The 15,079-nt window shown below is 30.3% G+C and overlaps 1 protein-coding gene across 2 annotated transcripts in view; it reads left to right on the top strand.

The window, feature by feature from the left end:
- LOC107452217 (putative phospholipase B-like 2) overlaps positions 1 to 12,189 on the top strand; it is a 36,956-nt gene extending 24,767 nt beyond the window's left edge. For both annotated transcript variants that reach the window (XM_043039344.2, XM_043039345.2), the window contains exons 7-12: positions 639 to 796; positions 5,563 to 5,655; positions 6,970 to 7,041; positions 9,074 to 9,226; positions 10,792 to 10,951; positions 11,952 to 12,189. In XM_043039344.2, the coding sequence (XP_042895278.1) occupies positions 639 to 796; positions 5,563 to 5,655; positions 6,970 to 7,041; positions 9,074 to 9,226; positions 10,792 to 10,951; positions 11,952 to 12,122 (807 nt within the window). In that variant the 3' untranslated portion in view covers positions 12,123 to 12,189. The remainder of the gene's footprint in view (positions 1 to 638; positions 797 to 5,562; positions 5,656 to 6,969; positions 7,042 to 9,073; positions 9,227 to 10,791; positions 10,952 to 11,951) is intronic.
- Positions 12,190 to 15,079: the final 2,890 nt, after the last annotated feature.

Genomic DNA, 15,079 nt, shown 5'->3' with positions numbered 1-15,079 from the left:
AGAATAACTAGCTTTTTTGGCAGTCTTGATTTGGCCCCTTTCCATTTGTTTATTACTGTTTGCTCTTGTTGCAAGCTGTGTACCATCTTAGGTTAGTGTTAGCATATTGTTCGAAGAGCACGATTAAGTTTAGTAATAAGTATTCAAACACCACGTTTGCAAGAATCTTAACACAATGATCACGTTGTTTGTCAAAATGGCTTTAAAATACACAGTACCCGGAAGTATAAGTGGCATACAGCTTGCAGCGCTCCCTAGTGTCGAAAACACCATCCATATATATTAGGAGTGGCAAAGTAAGATAAAAACTAAAAATCATTACTATCGAAATTTAACGAATCATTATAGGGGAAGGACTGATACAATAAAAACCTCGCTCATTTTCGGAGGAAAAAGAAAATAATTGCAATCCTGATTGTAAGAAACACTTCTAAAGTTATCAAAGAACCAAAATTGGTTTTGATGTTTTCTCCTCGTCATCCTCGGAAGTAATTCGACAGATTTCAATTACTTTTTGGTTCGTGATGTGAGATGTTGCTTTCCATTCTTTCCTTTGCCTCATTTTTGATAGGATTCTAAATCTTAATTTTAAGGGCAGTAATTAGGAAACACTCTGTACCGATGATTATATGTTTCAGGCAGTAATGGAGACATCACTTGAGAATACGAATACAACCTTATGGCAATATATAAGACCTAGTACAATATTAGAATTCCAACGCACTATTATTGCTAACAGACTAGCAAAGAATGGACAGCAGTGGACCGATATTTTCAGTATCATGAATAGTGGGACGTAAGTATATCTTATTCTTATAATGTATTTTCAAAAGTTATTGCTCTGCTTGAAATGTTTACTTATAAGATTCGACTTTAGAGAAATCAATGTTGGACCAATGAAACCATGTTTCGACAAACATGATGTTGCTTGACAATAAAACTTTCGTAAAGTATGATTTAAATCTTTTTTCCCCCATTTAACTAATTGATTGTAAGCTGTTCGAGTTTAATTTTTCATTAAAATGTGCTGAAATCTCGAAACTTTGATTAAAAAAATATTCTAATGTACGTTTTGCTTGAATTTTCTGTGAACTTTATCAAATTAAATTATTTTTTTATTTTTGAAATGAAAATTTTAGAAGTGACGGAACAGAAAAATGCAGTGAGTGCCAAAATTAGGTATGCATGCACTAAGTGTCCGCACGACCACTCCCTCGATATCTCGTTTGACCACGCTGTACTTTGATACAGCTCTACGAGATGTTGAGCTCTACGAGATGTTGATAGGTCGTTTGTGGCACCTTCATAGCACTTTCAACAGTGTAAGACTGAATGATTGTGGATCTAAGTGACAGATTGCTGTTTCAACTTCATCTCATAAATGCTCAAAGAAATTGAAGTCTGGAGATTGTGGAGAGCAACACAACAAAGTGAAATCTTAATTAAGTTATACTTAAACCAATCCTTCATAATACCAGCTTTATGGTAGAACGGATTATTCTGTTGAGAATTATCCATGCCAAGGGAAAAATCATTAGCATTTCTGAATGTACTGAATGTCATCAACGAGTTTCAGGTGTGATGGCATATCCAAAGCCAAATGCTCATGAAATAAATATCTTAAAGCAACATAGTATTACACTAGCCCCCTAGCGGCAATACTGTGACGCACTAAACCATTTTTTTAAAATACTGTCAATCAGTCATGATATGAAGGTCGCTCAGTGTACATTTTTACATCATTCACTTTTGGCTTGAGGTGATCAGAGTTCGAATCCCAGGGATGGCTGGTCGATACGAATTGCGCATCCGGCTTGCACCGACCGCAGTGCTGACGTAAAATATCCGGATCATGGGTTAGAGTCCCCTTGCTGTCAGGGTAACCAGGGGAGGCTTTCGTGGTTTTCCTCTACATGTAAAGCAAATGCGGGTTAGTTCCATCAAAAAGTTCACCACGAAGGTAAATTTCTCCCACTACCTGACATAGGAATTCCCTTGTCTTCTAGATTGGGTTCAAAATTACTAGACTACGGAGTTGAACATTAGCAGTCTTAAACCCAAAGAATTGGGTCGGCTGTTCAACGACGTTTACAAAATCTTTTATAGCATAAAAAGTAATAAAATCGATACTTCTGAAAGAAGTAGATAAAAACATTCAAATCTATGCATAAATATTTATCTCAATTTTTATATGTATATATATCTGTAACAGACTACGAAGTTTATGGGAAGCATTTTAAGTATTTGATGGCTGGTTAAAGTATTAAAGATTTAAATCTGTCTCAGAAAATATATCTAAAGAATTAAAAAATGTTAGAAATTGAGGAAATATAATTAACTAGGAAATTATGAAAGTTTTTAGAAGAAATTAATCAAGCATACGCATATCGAAAAAAAAAATTTCCATGCATTTTTAAAAACATTAAGCAGTATTCATTCTTTGCACACCTCGTATAAAATAGTCTTTACATTTTCTTAAATAATATTTACATTTTAATTAAGCAAACACGGCAAGAATTTTAAAAAGTCAAGTTTGTATCACACGCTACGCTTACGAACTCGAGTGCAAATATTGCACTTAATACAGACATTGCAGATTGATTTTTATTTTTTAAAGTAAACGCAGTACAAAAAAGGATTTTTTTTACTTCCTTTGTTGTTTTAACTAATTTTCTAAACTTATTTAGGACAGTTTTTTGCTTAAATATGTAATTAATCACAATATCTTAATATACAAAAAATTATAGGACTTTCTGACAATTATTTCTATATAAATTCAGTTATAAAAATGTTAAAAATTTAAAGTTTCCAACAATTTTTGATAGAATTTTGGTAGGAATATATATGTATCACTAGACTAAGGATCAATTTTTAAGTTTCGAAAATTTTTTCGAAATTTGTAGCGAAAAATCATGAATTAGCACGAAAACAAGTAACTAAAAATAAAGGAGTTACAGATTAAAATAATAAAAACCTTTCCCCCCCGTTTTTATTAGTCTATCGTCTATTTCAAAAAAGTTTTTACTATTGCAAACGATTATTTAGTGCAAAGCTCAATAATATGTAACACAGTTCATTTAATGTCATTGTTTTAAAAAATTATGAATGTTTATAATCTTTAGTTAATTATTTAGTATAAATATGCACATCACATATGCATAAATATTAGGGTATATAATAAAAAAAATTTTTTTTTTTCGAAATTCAAAATTTCAAGTCGTTAAAATTTTGTTACGAAAGTTACATAGTTATTAAAATCATTTTAAGTTCCTTTTTTAATGTTCTTTTATGTTTTTCATGTTTTCTTATGCTTTTATTTTTTATGTTCTGAACTCGGTATCAATTTTAATTTCTTTGGGAACAAAAACATAAATTTTATAATTAAGCCTAAATATAAACAAGATATAAGTTTTCAAGTTCAGAAACGTTGAAGCAACAGTAAAAGGAATTATAATAAAATGTAAGCTTTAGGTCTGTCTAAATCGACAGAAAAATATTGATTTTCATTAATAAAAACGTATATTTTGAACCCATTTTTTTGTTTGTTTTGGTTATGTTTGCACTGAGTTACACACTATTTAAGTAAAAGTGTCTAATACCTGATAATTAGAAAACTGCTGAACCAAACTACCATAGATACCCAATTTAACGTAGATACTATTTAGACTATAAGAATTTAATTTTTGTTAGAAAAAACAGTTCAGTTTTTCACTGCAAGGGATTAAAATCGCGCTTTATGGCTATTTTTGCTTAAAGTAGACATTATCTGCATCACTAATTACTTGCACTAAATTTAATTGCTTACAAGAGAATAGCATACAAGCACTTAATTTATGTTAAACAAACTATAAATAATCTAATTTAAAACTCTGCATACAATACGCTTCTGAAGTGTTTTATAAAAAGTAAGCGTAAAATGCTATTGCGAATGTTAATACAATGTCAATATTAAAATGCATATAAATAGAAAATTTTCCGCAATAAAATGTTAATATTTGCTATGTCCATTTTACCCCTAAAGTACTCTTAAAGAGTCACCTAAACTCCTAATGGCGAGAATTCGAATTATTTTTTTTTCCTTCAAAAATTACATTTTATTGTCGAAATAGAACTTATCTACTTTTAATTTGACGGAATTTGGTTCAGCAGTTCTCCTGTTATCGGGATTTAAGCACAGTTACTTTAATTATGGCTATTCTATATATTCTTAGTAAACTTATGGTTTTCACTTAAAAGTTCAAAAGAACTTAAGGTTACAATTTATTAAAGTTACAATTCGAAGGTTACGTCCATACTTTATTCATTGCTCATTTAACTTAAAAATCTAAAATTCGCTCATGTTTGTGCTTTAGAAAAGTTACAATGCATGTTTTTGTTAAATAAATAAATAAAATAAAGTAAAAAATTGAATCTGATTCCGGAAAATTTAAATATTTTTTCAATTTGACTATAGAAATTTTTGGTGAAATATATGACCATAGTCGACTTAAAATTTTAAATTTCGAAAAGGAGTTTTTTTTATAATATAAGGCCGTTTAAATATTCATTAAGCACCTATCAGAGGCAGGGGATTTGCTTATTTTTGCTAACAAGGGAGGGAAGAGGAGTATTAGCATTCCCTATGTAAAACAACAGAATCCCCTTTGTTAAAGAAAATCACCTTTACAAAAAGTTATGAAAAATTCCTCAAAGTTACGAAATATTCTTAAAATGAAAAAAAAAATGCAGCAAAAAATTAGACGAGGAAAATTTTTAATTTGGAATTTTAATGAGAGAAATAGTTTGAATTTTTTTTTCGAAGTTTCAGGAGTCAAGAAGTTTGACCACTAAAGGAAAACACGAAATATTCATAAAGAATATTCTAGTGAATATTTTATAAAATGAATTAAAACGTGAATTTGTTTTATGCAAAGTTTCAACCTTTGAAATTTTTTTTTGAAGTTTCAGGAGTCAAGAGGTTTGACCACTAAAGGAAAACACAAAATATTCATAAAGAATATTGTAGTGAATATTTCATAAAATGAATTAAAACGTAAATTTGTTTTATGCAAAGTTTCAAAATGAGTCAAGAAGTTTGGCCCCTAAAGGAAAACACAAAATATTCCTAAGGAATATTCTAGTGAATAATTTATAACATGAATTAAAACGTGAATTTGTTTTATGCAAAGTTTCAATCTTTGAAATTTTTTCTGAAGTTTCAGGAGTCAAGAAGTGTGACCACTAAAGGAAAACACGAAATATTCAAAAACAATATTCTAGTGAATATTTCATAAAACGAATTGAAACGTAAATTTGTTTTATGCAAACTTCCACTTTTTATTTGAAAAATTTCATCCTGAAATTAGATTACAATAGTAAAAATTCAAAGTATAAAACGTGGGGGAGGATGTTGTGATTTTCTTACGAAAGGTCGAGAAGGTTTTTGTGATTTTCTTATTTTTGTTGACAAAGGGGGAAGGGGTAGACAGATACTTCAAACGTGCTTACGTAATATTTGATCAGCCCCAAACACATATGCACATTTTATTTCATGCTAAACTGTGATATGTTCTTTTTATCTAGGTACAATAATCAGTGGATGGTCCTAAACTATAATAAATTTCAGCCAAATCAACCTCTGCAAGATGGATTGCTCTATGTGTTGGAACAACTACCGTAAGAATAGTTCAACCTACTATGTTCGAAATAAATTCTCTTTCTTCTAAGAATTATAAGTTTTCTCGATACATCATCTATTTCATATGGCATTTTTTCCCTCTGTGATCTAAGAAACTCTTAGCTAAATGATGAATTGATTCATGTCAGCTGAAATCGTGGTAAGACTTTCTTTATTAGCTTTGATGACTAAGGCGAGTGCTTCTTGGTAAGCTGGAAGAAGTTTTTTAAAATGTAATCTTTTTTTTTGTTGAAACATCTACTAGTAAATTAATCCGTTTTAACTCGTATTTAACGAAGTACATTAGTTTTAAATGGTTACATAGGTATTGAATCCATTTTTAAAAATAATTTTTATCTTTACCAGTTAATGTTTGTCCAAAGTTTTAAAGGTGTCTTTTGAAACTCTTCCGCCCTCAGAATAATTTAAGAAAAAGAAAAGGTGCAGTTTAAGTGTTTTAAGTCGAGGTCAAGCTTTTATTTCAAACTATATGCTCTTGCTGAAATTAATTGTGTGGGTTTGAATATTTCACTGATTTGGCAAGATTTTTCCACTTTAATGAGATGAATGATAATTCTTATTTTTTTGTACAGTTTCCGGATTCTCAATAATGAAGCGTTGAAGTAATTGTTCAAATATTAAAAATTAGATCGAAAATGCTTTATTTTCTTAAAAGTTACTTTCCTTCACATCGACATTTTGCTTGATTTTATTAATTATCATATAAGGTTCCAGCTAAAGATGGCCAAAACTGGACATAAAAAAAGAATAGAGAGATTTTTCAAATTTTCTATTCATTTATTTTTTTGGTAGACAAAAAGATTTCTCAAAGACTAATGCAACGGGAAAATGTTTTGACCGAAGTTCTTCTAGATAAAAAATTCCAGAAGAAGTGTTTCAGTCTTCTAGAGTTTTTTTTCTAACGCTGATGACCACCAGACCCAAGCCCAGCCACCACTGAAAATGAGATAAAATCCTAAAATGTAATGAAATTCCAAAAAAACTGAAAATTATTCACCATATTGACGAGCATAAATTTTTTAAAAAGACATTTTTGCATGAAGAAAATTCTAAACTTCGGTAACATTATATTCATGATAAATAAATTTAAAAAAAACCAGAATTTCGGAATAATGCGTTAAAATTTCAATGAACCAGAATACGCTGAAGTTTCAAAAGTAAACAAAAATATTCTTCTGTGAATGCTTCCTTTTCATCTTAATTGCTCTTAGATTATTGATTTAATCATGTAAGAAACATGTTTTTAAATTAGTGTAGCTGTTTCAACACTATTGAATATTTCTTTGTTTCAGAAACTATATTCACAGTGAAGAAAAAACAGATGTTCTGAGGAAGCAGGGTTTCTGGTCATCTTATAATGTGGCGTAAGTAGACAGTTATCTATTTGGGTTATTATGTCGGCTGGAGTGGTCAGGGAATTGACCTCACTGGGTTTGAATCCCGGACAAGGCATGGATGTTCTTTCATTTTCTGTCCTTACTGTGGGAGCAGCGTTGGCCCACATAACATGGTGCCCCTGAGAGAATGGCCAACAAATATGCTCTATTGATACCTGAATGACTAGTGTAAATCGGGTGGGCATTGGGAAAAAAAGTATTTAAACTCTACGTTTTATCAACTTAGTCTTTTAGTATAAGTATTTAAACTCTACGTATCGCCAACTTAAACTCTACGTAGTATCAACTTAGTCTTTTAGTATAAGTATTTAAACTCTACGTATCACCGACTTAAACTCTACGTAGTATCAACTTAGTCTTTTAGTATAAGTATTTAAACTCTACGTATCACCTACTGAAACTCTACGTAGTATCAACTTAGTCTTTTAGTATAAGTATTTAAGCTCTGCGTATCACCAACTTAAACTCTACGTAGTATCAACTTAGTCTTTTAGTATAAGTATTTAAACTCTACGTATCACCAACTTAAACTCTACGTAGTATCAACTTAGTCTTTTAGTATAAATATTTAAACTCTACGTATCACCAACTTGAAATCTACGTAGTATCAACTTAGTCTTTTAGTATAAGTATTTAAACTCTACGTATCACCAACTTAAACTCTACGTAGTATCAACTTAGTCTTTTAGTATAAGTATTTAAACTCTACGTATCATCAACTTAAACTCTAAGCAGTTTCAACTTAGTATCTAAACTCTTCTTTCTCAGTAACTTTAAACTCTACAGAAAAAAATCTAAATGTTAACTTGTTTCGATTGTGCAAACATGAGGTAGACATGTCTTTCTCGACTGAGGCGTTTTTCCCATCTCATTATTAATTACTATTTGCTGGAAACACTGCTCTTGTTTCTATTATCTATTTTGCCACTTTTGATCGATGTCACGCTTCGTTCTGATGAGAATCGTGTTGCTTCGACCGATTCTTATTGTAGGCTTGAATTTTATGTTAGAAAATATATCTTGCTGTAGTTTTTAGAAAGTGCTTTTTTCGTAATTGTATTAGCTACTTGAAAAAAATATCACGTTCTAGTCTTTTACTACTATTTTTCTAAAAAAATTTTTTTAACAAAACAAAATTGCTTTAAAATGTATGGCTTTTAAGCGCACACGTAGATTGATCTAGAAACTTCAAGAATAACTAATTTCTTCTGGGAAGCAAAATTAGGTTTGGCATTTAATTTAGCCTCTCTCTCAATAAGAAGGGTTTTGTTTTATGGCTTCCGAGGCCGGTACCCCCTGAAGACGTCAGCTTCGGTGGTCATATTTTTATTTTTATTTCCTTCGTTTTCTTTATTGCTATATTTATTCTTTCTTCTGAAAATTCTGCTGCTTTTAAGCGCGTTTCTTTCAAAAATAGTTTTGTCAATTTAGAATTAAATATTTTGTATTCTTTTACTATCAGGTTTAAGACTAAGTACTGTGAAATGTATATAATCTTAAAAGTTAAATATTAAAACAATCTGGATCCCCATGAAAATTGTAACATTTAACTAGAGGACAAATTAGAGGAACTTTAAATTTTCAAGTAATAATCAAATTTTTATGTTTCAAGTTGTCATTTTTTTGAACATATTTTTATCTCTTTTAAAGATGGCAATTTTTTTCACATTCTAAGCATACTATTCATGCAAATTTAGAAATTTTTTGATTTAATTTAAACGTATTGTAGTAAAAGAAATTTTAAAAATTAATTATAAGCATGGTTATAAATTTGATCATAAAAATCTAAATTATTAATCTAATTCAGGAAAATTTTAATTTTATTTAAAAGTATTGTAGTATAAGTAATTTTAAAAGCTAATTATAAATTTGATTATGAAATTCGGAATTATTGGTTTAATTCAGAATCAGTAAAACTGTAATTTCCTTTAAAAGTAAACATTACAGTCTAAGTAATTTTATAAATCAATAATACGTTTTTCATCAAATAATTTTACAGATATTATGAAGATATATTCAATATGAGCGGAGCTCCAGAAAATGTTAAAAAATATGGAGATTTTTTCACTCACGACAAATCACCTCGAGCTTTGATATTTAAAAGAGATCAAAGCAATGTGACAGACATTGACAGCATGATGAAATTAATGAGGTAAGATAACATTTTTTTTATCATCGGCTATATTTCCTTCCTAAATTTGTTAAGACATTTTCGTTCTTTCAAGTTTATCAGATTTTAATTATGTTATGGAACTTAAATCGTTAATTTTGTTTTCAAGAAAAGCACTACAAAAAGACTTTCCTGCAAATTTAGTTCTTTATCTACAATTACTATTCATAAAGTTTCCAGAAAATGATCTGCAAATGTTTATTAAAGTTTCAGATGATTGTATTTGGTAAACATCTTTCAAAACGTTTATAAAAATTTATTAATGTATGCGTATAAAAAATTTGAGAAATATTATTATTTTCTAATGTCTTCAAATAGCAGATTAAGTTCAAAAATTCAAGTTTTTTCCTTTAGTTTTTTCATTGGAAGGTTTGCATATAGCTGTGGTTTTTTGCATGAGAGAATCGCAGCTCATCGCAACTGTGAAATGGTGAGAAGAGATCTATATTTGGCAATAAAACTATATAAAAAACTGGAAAGAGAAAAATTAATTTATCTATAAGAATGGATAAATTGCCAATATTTAAAGCTAAAAAAATTAAATAAATAAAATAAAGATAAAAAAATGGGAAAAAAAATTCACTAGAAATTAAAAAATTACAATAACTTACGAACAAATTGATGGAATTTCAAAAAACCTCGTGCTAAGTTCCAAAATATAAATGGCTTTTTCTGCATGTCAAATTTCAATTTCGTAGTTATATTTCTGTGAACAGTAGATCGGTTGAGATGGTATTTTTTACAAAAAAGTTTAAGAGTTTATAATTCTCTAACTAATTATCGTACGGTAAATTTTTTTTTATTCCGTTATACTTCCTGCATATTTTTATACATTCCATCGTAATTTCAAGTTTTTAAGTCTTAAGTTTCTAAGTTTTTCAGGTCTTATAGTTTTTGCACAACAAAACAAAATGAAACGCAAATTAAAAGTAACAAAAAATTCGAAAAAGAAAGCATTTAAAATTGCAATAACTTTTAAACAAGTTATAATTTTTTAAAAAAATATCAGAAACACATATTGCCTTTTAATCGCGCCAAATTTCAACACTTTAGTTGCACTTCTGCTGTTTATGGAACGATTCGCAATGTATTTTTTTCAACAAGTTTAACAGTTTATAAATCTCGAACTAATTATCAAATATTAATATTTTTAAATTCTATCTTAGTGCCTTTTCTTTTTTTCGTAACACTTTCATAATTCCAAGTTTGTAAGTCTAATAGTTTTTGAACAGCAAAACGAAGCCGGGGGTAAAGTTGAATATCCAAAACCTCGCTTACGAATTCTTAACCAGAAAGAAAATTTAGCTAAATAATAGAGCTATATCTAAGTTGCTATCTGGTAACTAACGTTACATTATTAAGTTTCCGTTTCGGCAATCGCATTAGATTGATTTTCTTTTGGGCAGAAACATAAAATCCGTTTACGCTACTTACTTTAGCTTAAAAATAATTGATTCTATGCGTAACTGAGTTATTAACTTTCACTGATTGCATTCTTATTTTACAGTAATACAGCCAATTAATTTTTTTTTATTTGTTTCTGCAAGGTATAATGATTATACCAATGATCCTCACTCAAGATGTGATTGTAATCCTCCGTATAGTGCAGACTGTGCCATATCTGCACGCAATGATCTTAATCCAGCTAATGGAACTTACCCCTTCGAAAGCTTAGGCCATAGTCAGGAAGGGGGTACCGATATGAAGGTAAGGAGACATTTATTTGATATAATATCCTAAGAGTTTATGTTGCTAACACGAAAATGGAGCAAATTTTCTTTCTTATTTGACTGTTATGATTTATAATACAGGGTTATTCATAATTCCCTCCGCCTGTAAACGACATTTTTCTTTACTATAACTGTCTTCAGTGGTACATGCTACTGCCATCTACCGGCAACTGCTTAAATTAAAACTTGAATACTTTCGATATAATTTCATATGTTCTTTATTGCCATATTTGTCTTTGTTTTTTTACTATAACGCTTCGAAACCCCAGAGGGAATTATGAATAACCCTGTATATTTTTTTATTTGAAGAAAAAAAAGTTTACTTTCGTTTGCCACCACTANATCATTTTTCAAAAAATAATAATAATAATAAATTCGTAGCACGTTTATCATTTTCACATATTCCCAAAATATCACATATTCCGGATTTCACATATTCCATTTCACATATTCCGGATTGTATTTATTTTTTATTTATTTATTTTTGCAGCCACATATTCTTACGTCCGAAAACATGTAAGACCTTTAAAAAAAGTATTGGAATTATTAATTATTTTTGCAATTATAAAATTTTCAGTTGGATTTTTTTTATGTTTTTCTGATTTTTTTTATGTTTAGGAAAAACTGATTTCAGTAGACTTATTTTTTCTCCTTTTTTTGTGCAGTAACGTATTTTAATTTCAAGATTTAAAGACCCTGCACCCCCTTTTCTTTTTTTTTAAAAAAAAGGGGAAATTCTATTAATTTTAAAGCTTTTCTCTCTGAAGCCTAATAAAGAATTGTATTTTTTGGGAAAATAATATAGCCTTATATTTTGTTTTCATTCTTTTTTTTTATTCTCTGCATTAGAGGGCTGGATAAAATATTTATGTAAAACTAATGTAGAGTTATTATCACACAATTTTCATCAATTCTTTATTCCTAATCAGTTGTCATTTCATTGATTACGATGTTGCTTAATTTCTTTCTTTATTTAGCTTACGACATATCAGCTGTTTCAGAAGTTGCAGTTTGTAGCCATTGGAGGACCAACTTATGATCCCCTACCTCCCTTCCAATGGAGTAAAAGTGATTTCAGAAAAACCGTCAAACATGAGGGGCATCCTGATTTATGGAAGTTTAAACCCATCATACATAAATGGACATGATTTATTTCTTGTTCCAATCAGTTTTTTTATGTTTATGATAATAATAATAAAAAAAGGAGTTTTTGCGTCTGTTTGTCTTTTTTATAACTCCTGAACCGTTTGTGCCATGATTCTGAAGCTTAGACTTTGGGTGAAAGGGACAGTTTTAACACTTATCCTATAAAAATAAAATTGTTGTTGTTGTCAATCTCGGAATCGTCTGGCAGCGCTGGATGACTTCTATGAATCCGAACACCTCCAAAAAGTCCATAAAAAGACTGGAGTCTCGCAGGACCTCATCTTTACCGAACCCCAAACAAGTCAGAATATGCGCAGGGGAGTCCATGCCTGTCGAGCACCAATGACATTCAGGATAAGTTTTTTGGCCCCGGTTGAAAGTAAGGGATCTAGTGTGGCCACTCAAGAAGCGTGAAAAGGCAGTTTGATGGGCTCTCGGTCTAAGATAGAAAGATTCTCCCGGTTTTTTTGCAAAATACCAAGAGTGGTTGAGAGGAATTCTTATGGTCTTGTTTAATTTCATTTTTGCCAGGGAAGAAATTTCACTAAAGGTAAGCTTCCCACAATGATCAGTATCTTCTTCGCCAGTGGATTTGGCCAGGAAGTCAGCCCTCTCATTCCCATAAACTCCAACGTGTGAGGGAATCCACTGAAAGTATATAGAATGGTTGGATAAAAGCTTGTCAATTAAAATAATAATAATAATAAAATAATAAGAATAATTTTCTTCATCTGTTGGAGCACAGCAGGGAAAACTAATTTTTCGCACCGATTAGCATCAAGCATTGTTTCAATTTATAAGCAGCAGGGGCTTTTTTTCCCTTAATATTTTAAAAGATAACAGTAATGATGCTTGCTAGCTTACAGCTCTGTTTGATCAAAAACAATGTTTATTGAACGTTCTTTAATAGTTTTTTTTATCTTCGGTACGCATAAGTATAGTAATTATTCTTGTTTTTAGTCTGTTTAATAAGCTGAACTTCTTGAAACATGTTTTTTTTCTCTTCAATCTAATAAAGTAAAGTTGTTTGACAGGGTAACAAATAATAAAAAAAAATTTGGAATTGTGCTTTTACATACTTTTTAGTTTGTGCCCAATTGGGTATAATATAGCCTACGTCACAGGTTGTGTTGTTCCTACTAAATTTAACCCATGAACGGCATTTNGTTGTCCGCGGGGAATTTTTGACCGCCGCGGACGGGTGGTTTTTCGAGCCCTGGGTACAGTAATTATTCTTATTTTTAGTCTGTTTAATAAGCTAAACTTCTTGAAACATGTTTTTTTTCTCTTCAATCTAATAAAGTAAAGTTGTTTGACAGGATAGCAAATATTAAAAACAAATTTTGGAATTGTGTTTTTATATACTTTTTAGTTTGTGCACAATTGCGCAGAATTAATAGCGATTCAAGGATTTTTGTCATTTTTTTTACCACGCATGGTATTCTGCTAGTTAGGTAATAAATGGAATGTTATATATTCACTGAGTGTTATGAGAATCTTTTTAAAAAGTTTTATAATTTAGTAAAAGTAACGTACTTAAAGAAATATGTTTAAAAAGACAAAGTTTTGCCTAACACTTCTTATAAAACAAAAATTGGGAAAATACTGTACTCACATTTTATCCAAGAGATTCAATGTATTGAATTAGTTTCATGAATTAGTAGTACTGATCAATACTTAATTACAAAGATCAGTGAACTGATGAAAATGTAACTGATCTTTCTAGTACCCGAACATATCTAATTTCCTTTTCTCTAAATTATATAACATAAAATTATTAGGTTAAAAGGTTATGTAAGATTTCTCCCTCGCAGCTAGGTTGCTCTCAATATTGAAGCGAAAAACTAATGTTCTTAGCTAATCTTTTCTAAATAATTGTATCGTTAAGCATGGCGTTTTCTTCTACATATTACGTATAGCAAATAGCTTCTTTTTTCTTGTTCATTCTGAAATATTTGCATTTTATATGCATTAGTATTTCTAAAATTAGTTTCTCATTCTTTCAGAGCGTAATGTTTTGTAAATAGTATTATTCTGAAATGCTTTTCTTTTTAATTTTAGTTAAAATGAAAGAAAAAATTAGCTGTTGTTTAAAAAAATTACTCAAATACAAGATTAAATGAGGTTTCTGATTTAGGAGTTGACGCAAAACTGTGACTCAATTTGGATATTATAAGAGGTAGTAAGGACACCGTCTCTCTGTTCTTAAAATCTACCTTATTAGATGCTTATACATTCAAGAATCTTCCAAAAAGGTGCCATTCATTTAGGATTTGAGCTATAACTGTGATTGAATACTACAGTTGAAAATTTAATGTTTTAAATACTCACTTTTGACGCTAAAAAGATTCTCTAAGAAATTTATTCAAACTTTTGTATTTTTTTTATATTTTATAACAGTCGTTGAACAGCCGACCCAATTTTATGGGTTTACGACTACTAATGTTCAACTCCGTAGTCTTGTCATTTTGAACCCAATTCAGAAGACATTCGTATCCTGGATCGAGTATTGGGAGTTACATGGATAGGAAGACCACGAGAACCTCCCACTGTTAGCCTGACTGCAAGGAGACTCTAACCCATGATCCGTCTACCACTGAGGATATTTCACGTCAGCACTGTGGTCGGTGTAAGCCGGATGCGGAACTCGCATCGACTGGGATTCGAACCCGTTTGCCTCATTGGAAGGCGAACGCTCTATCCCCTGAGTCATCGCGACTCAAACTTTTGTACAGCAAAACCTACGTATCCCTATGAGACATTAGCATTTTCTAGAAGAATCATACCTTAAAAAAAAGTGCCATTGATTTTACAGTTCCGCTGCAACTTTGTCTGAAAATGGTAGCCAAAATACCAAGTTATGAGTTAAAATTTCGATTTAATGACGTCACAAGGGATATTTTGTACGTAAAAATTACAAATTTGCATTGCGAAACTTAAATTCCTTATTAAGAAACAA

This window comes from Parasteatoda tepidariorum, chromosome 7, assembly GCF_043381705.1.
Source record: "Parasteatoda tepidariorum isolate YZ-2023 chromosome 7, CAS_Ptep_4.0, whole genome shotgun sequence".
Classification (NCBI taxonomy): Eukaryota; Metazoa; Arthropoda; class Arachnida; order Araneae; family Theridiidae; genus Parasteatoda; species Parasteatoda tepidariorum.
This window is presented reverse-complemented; position numbering and strand designations above follow the sequence as displayed.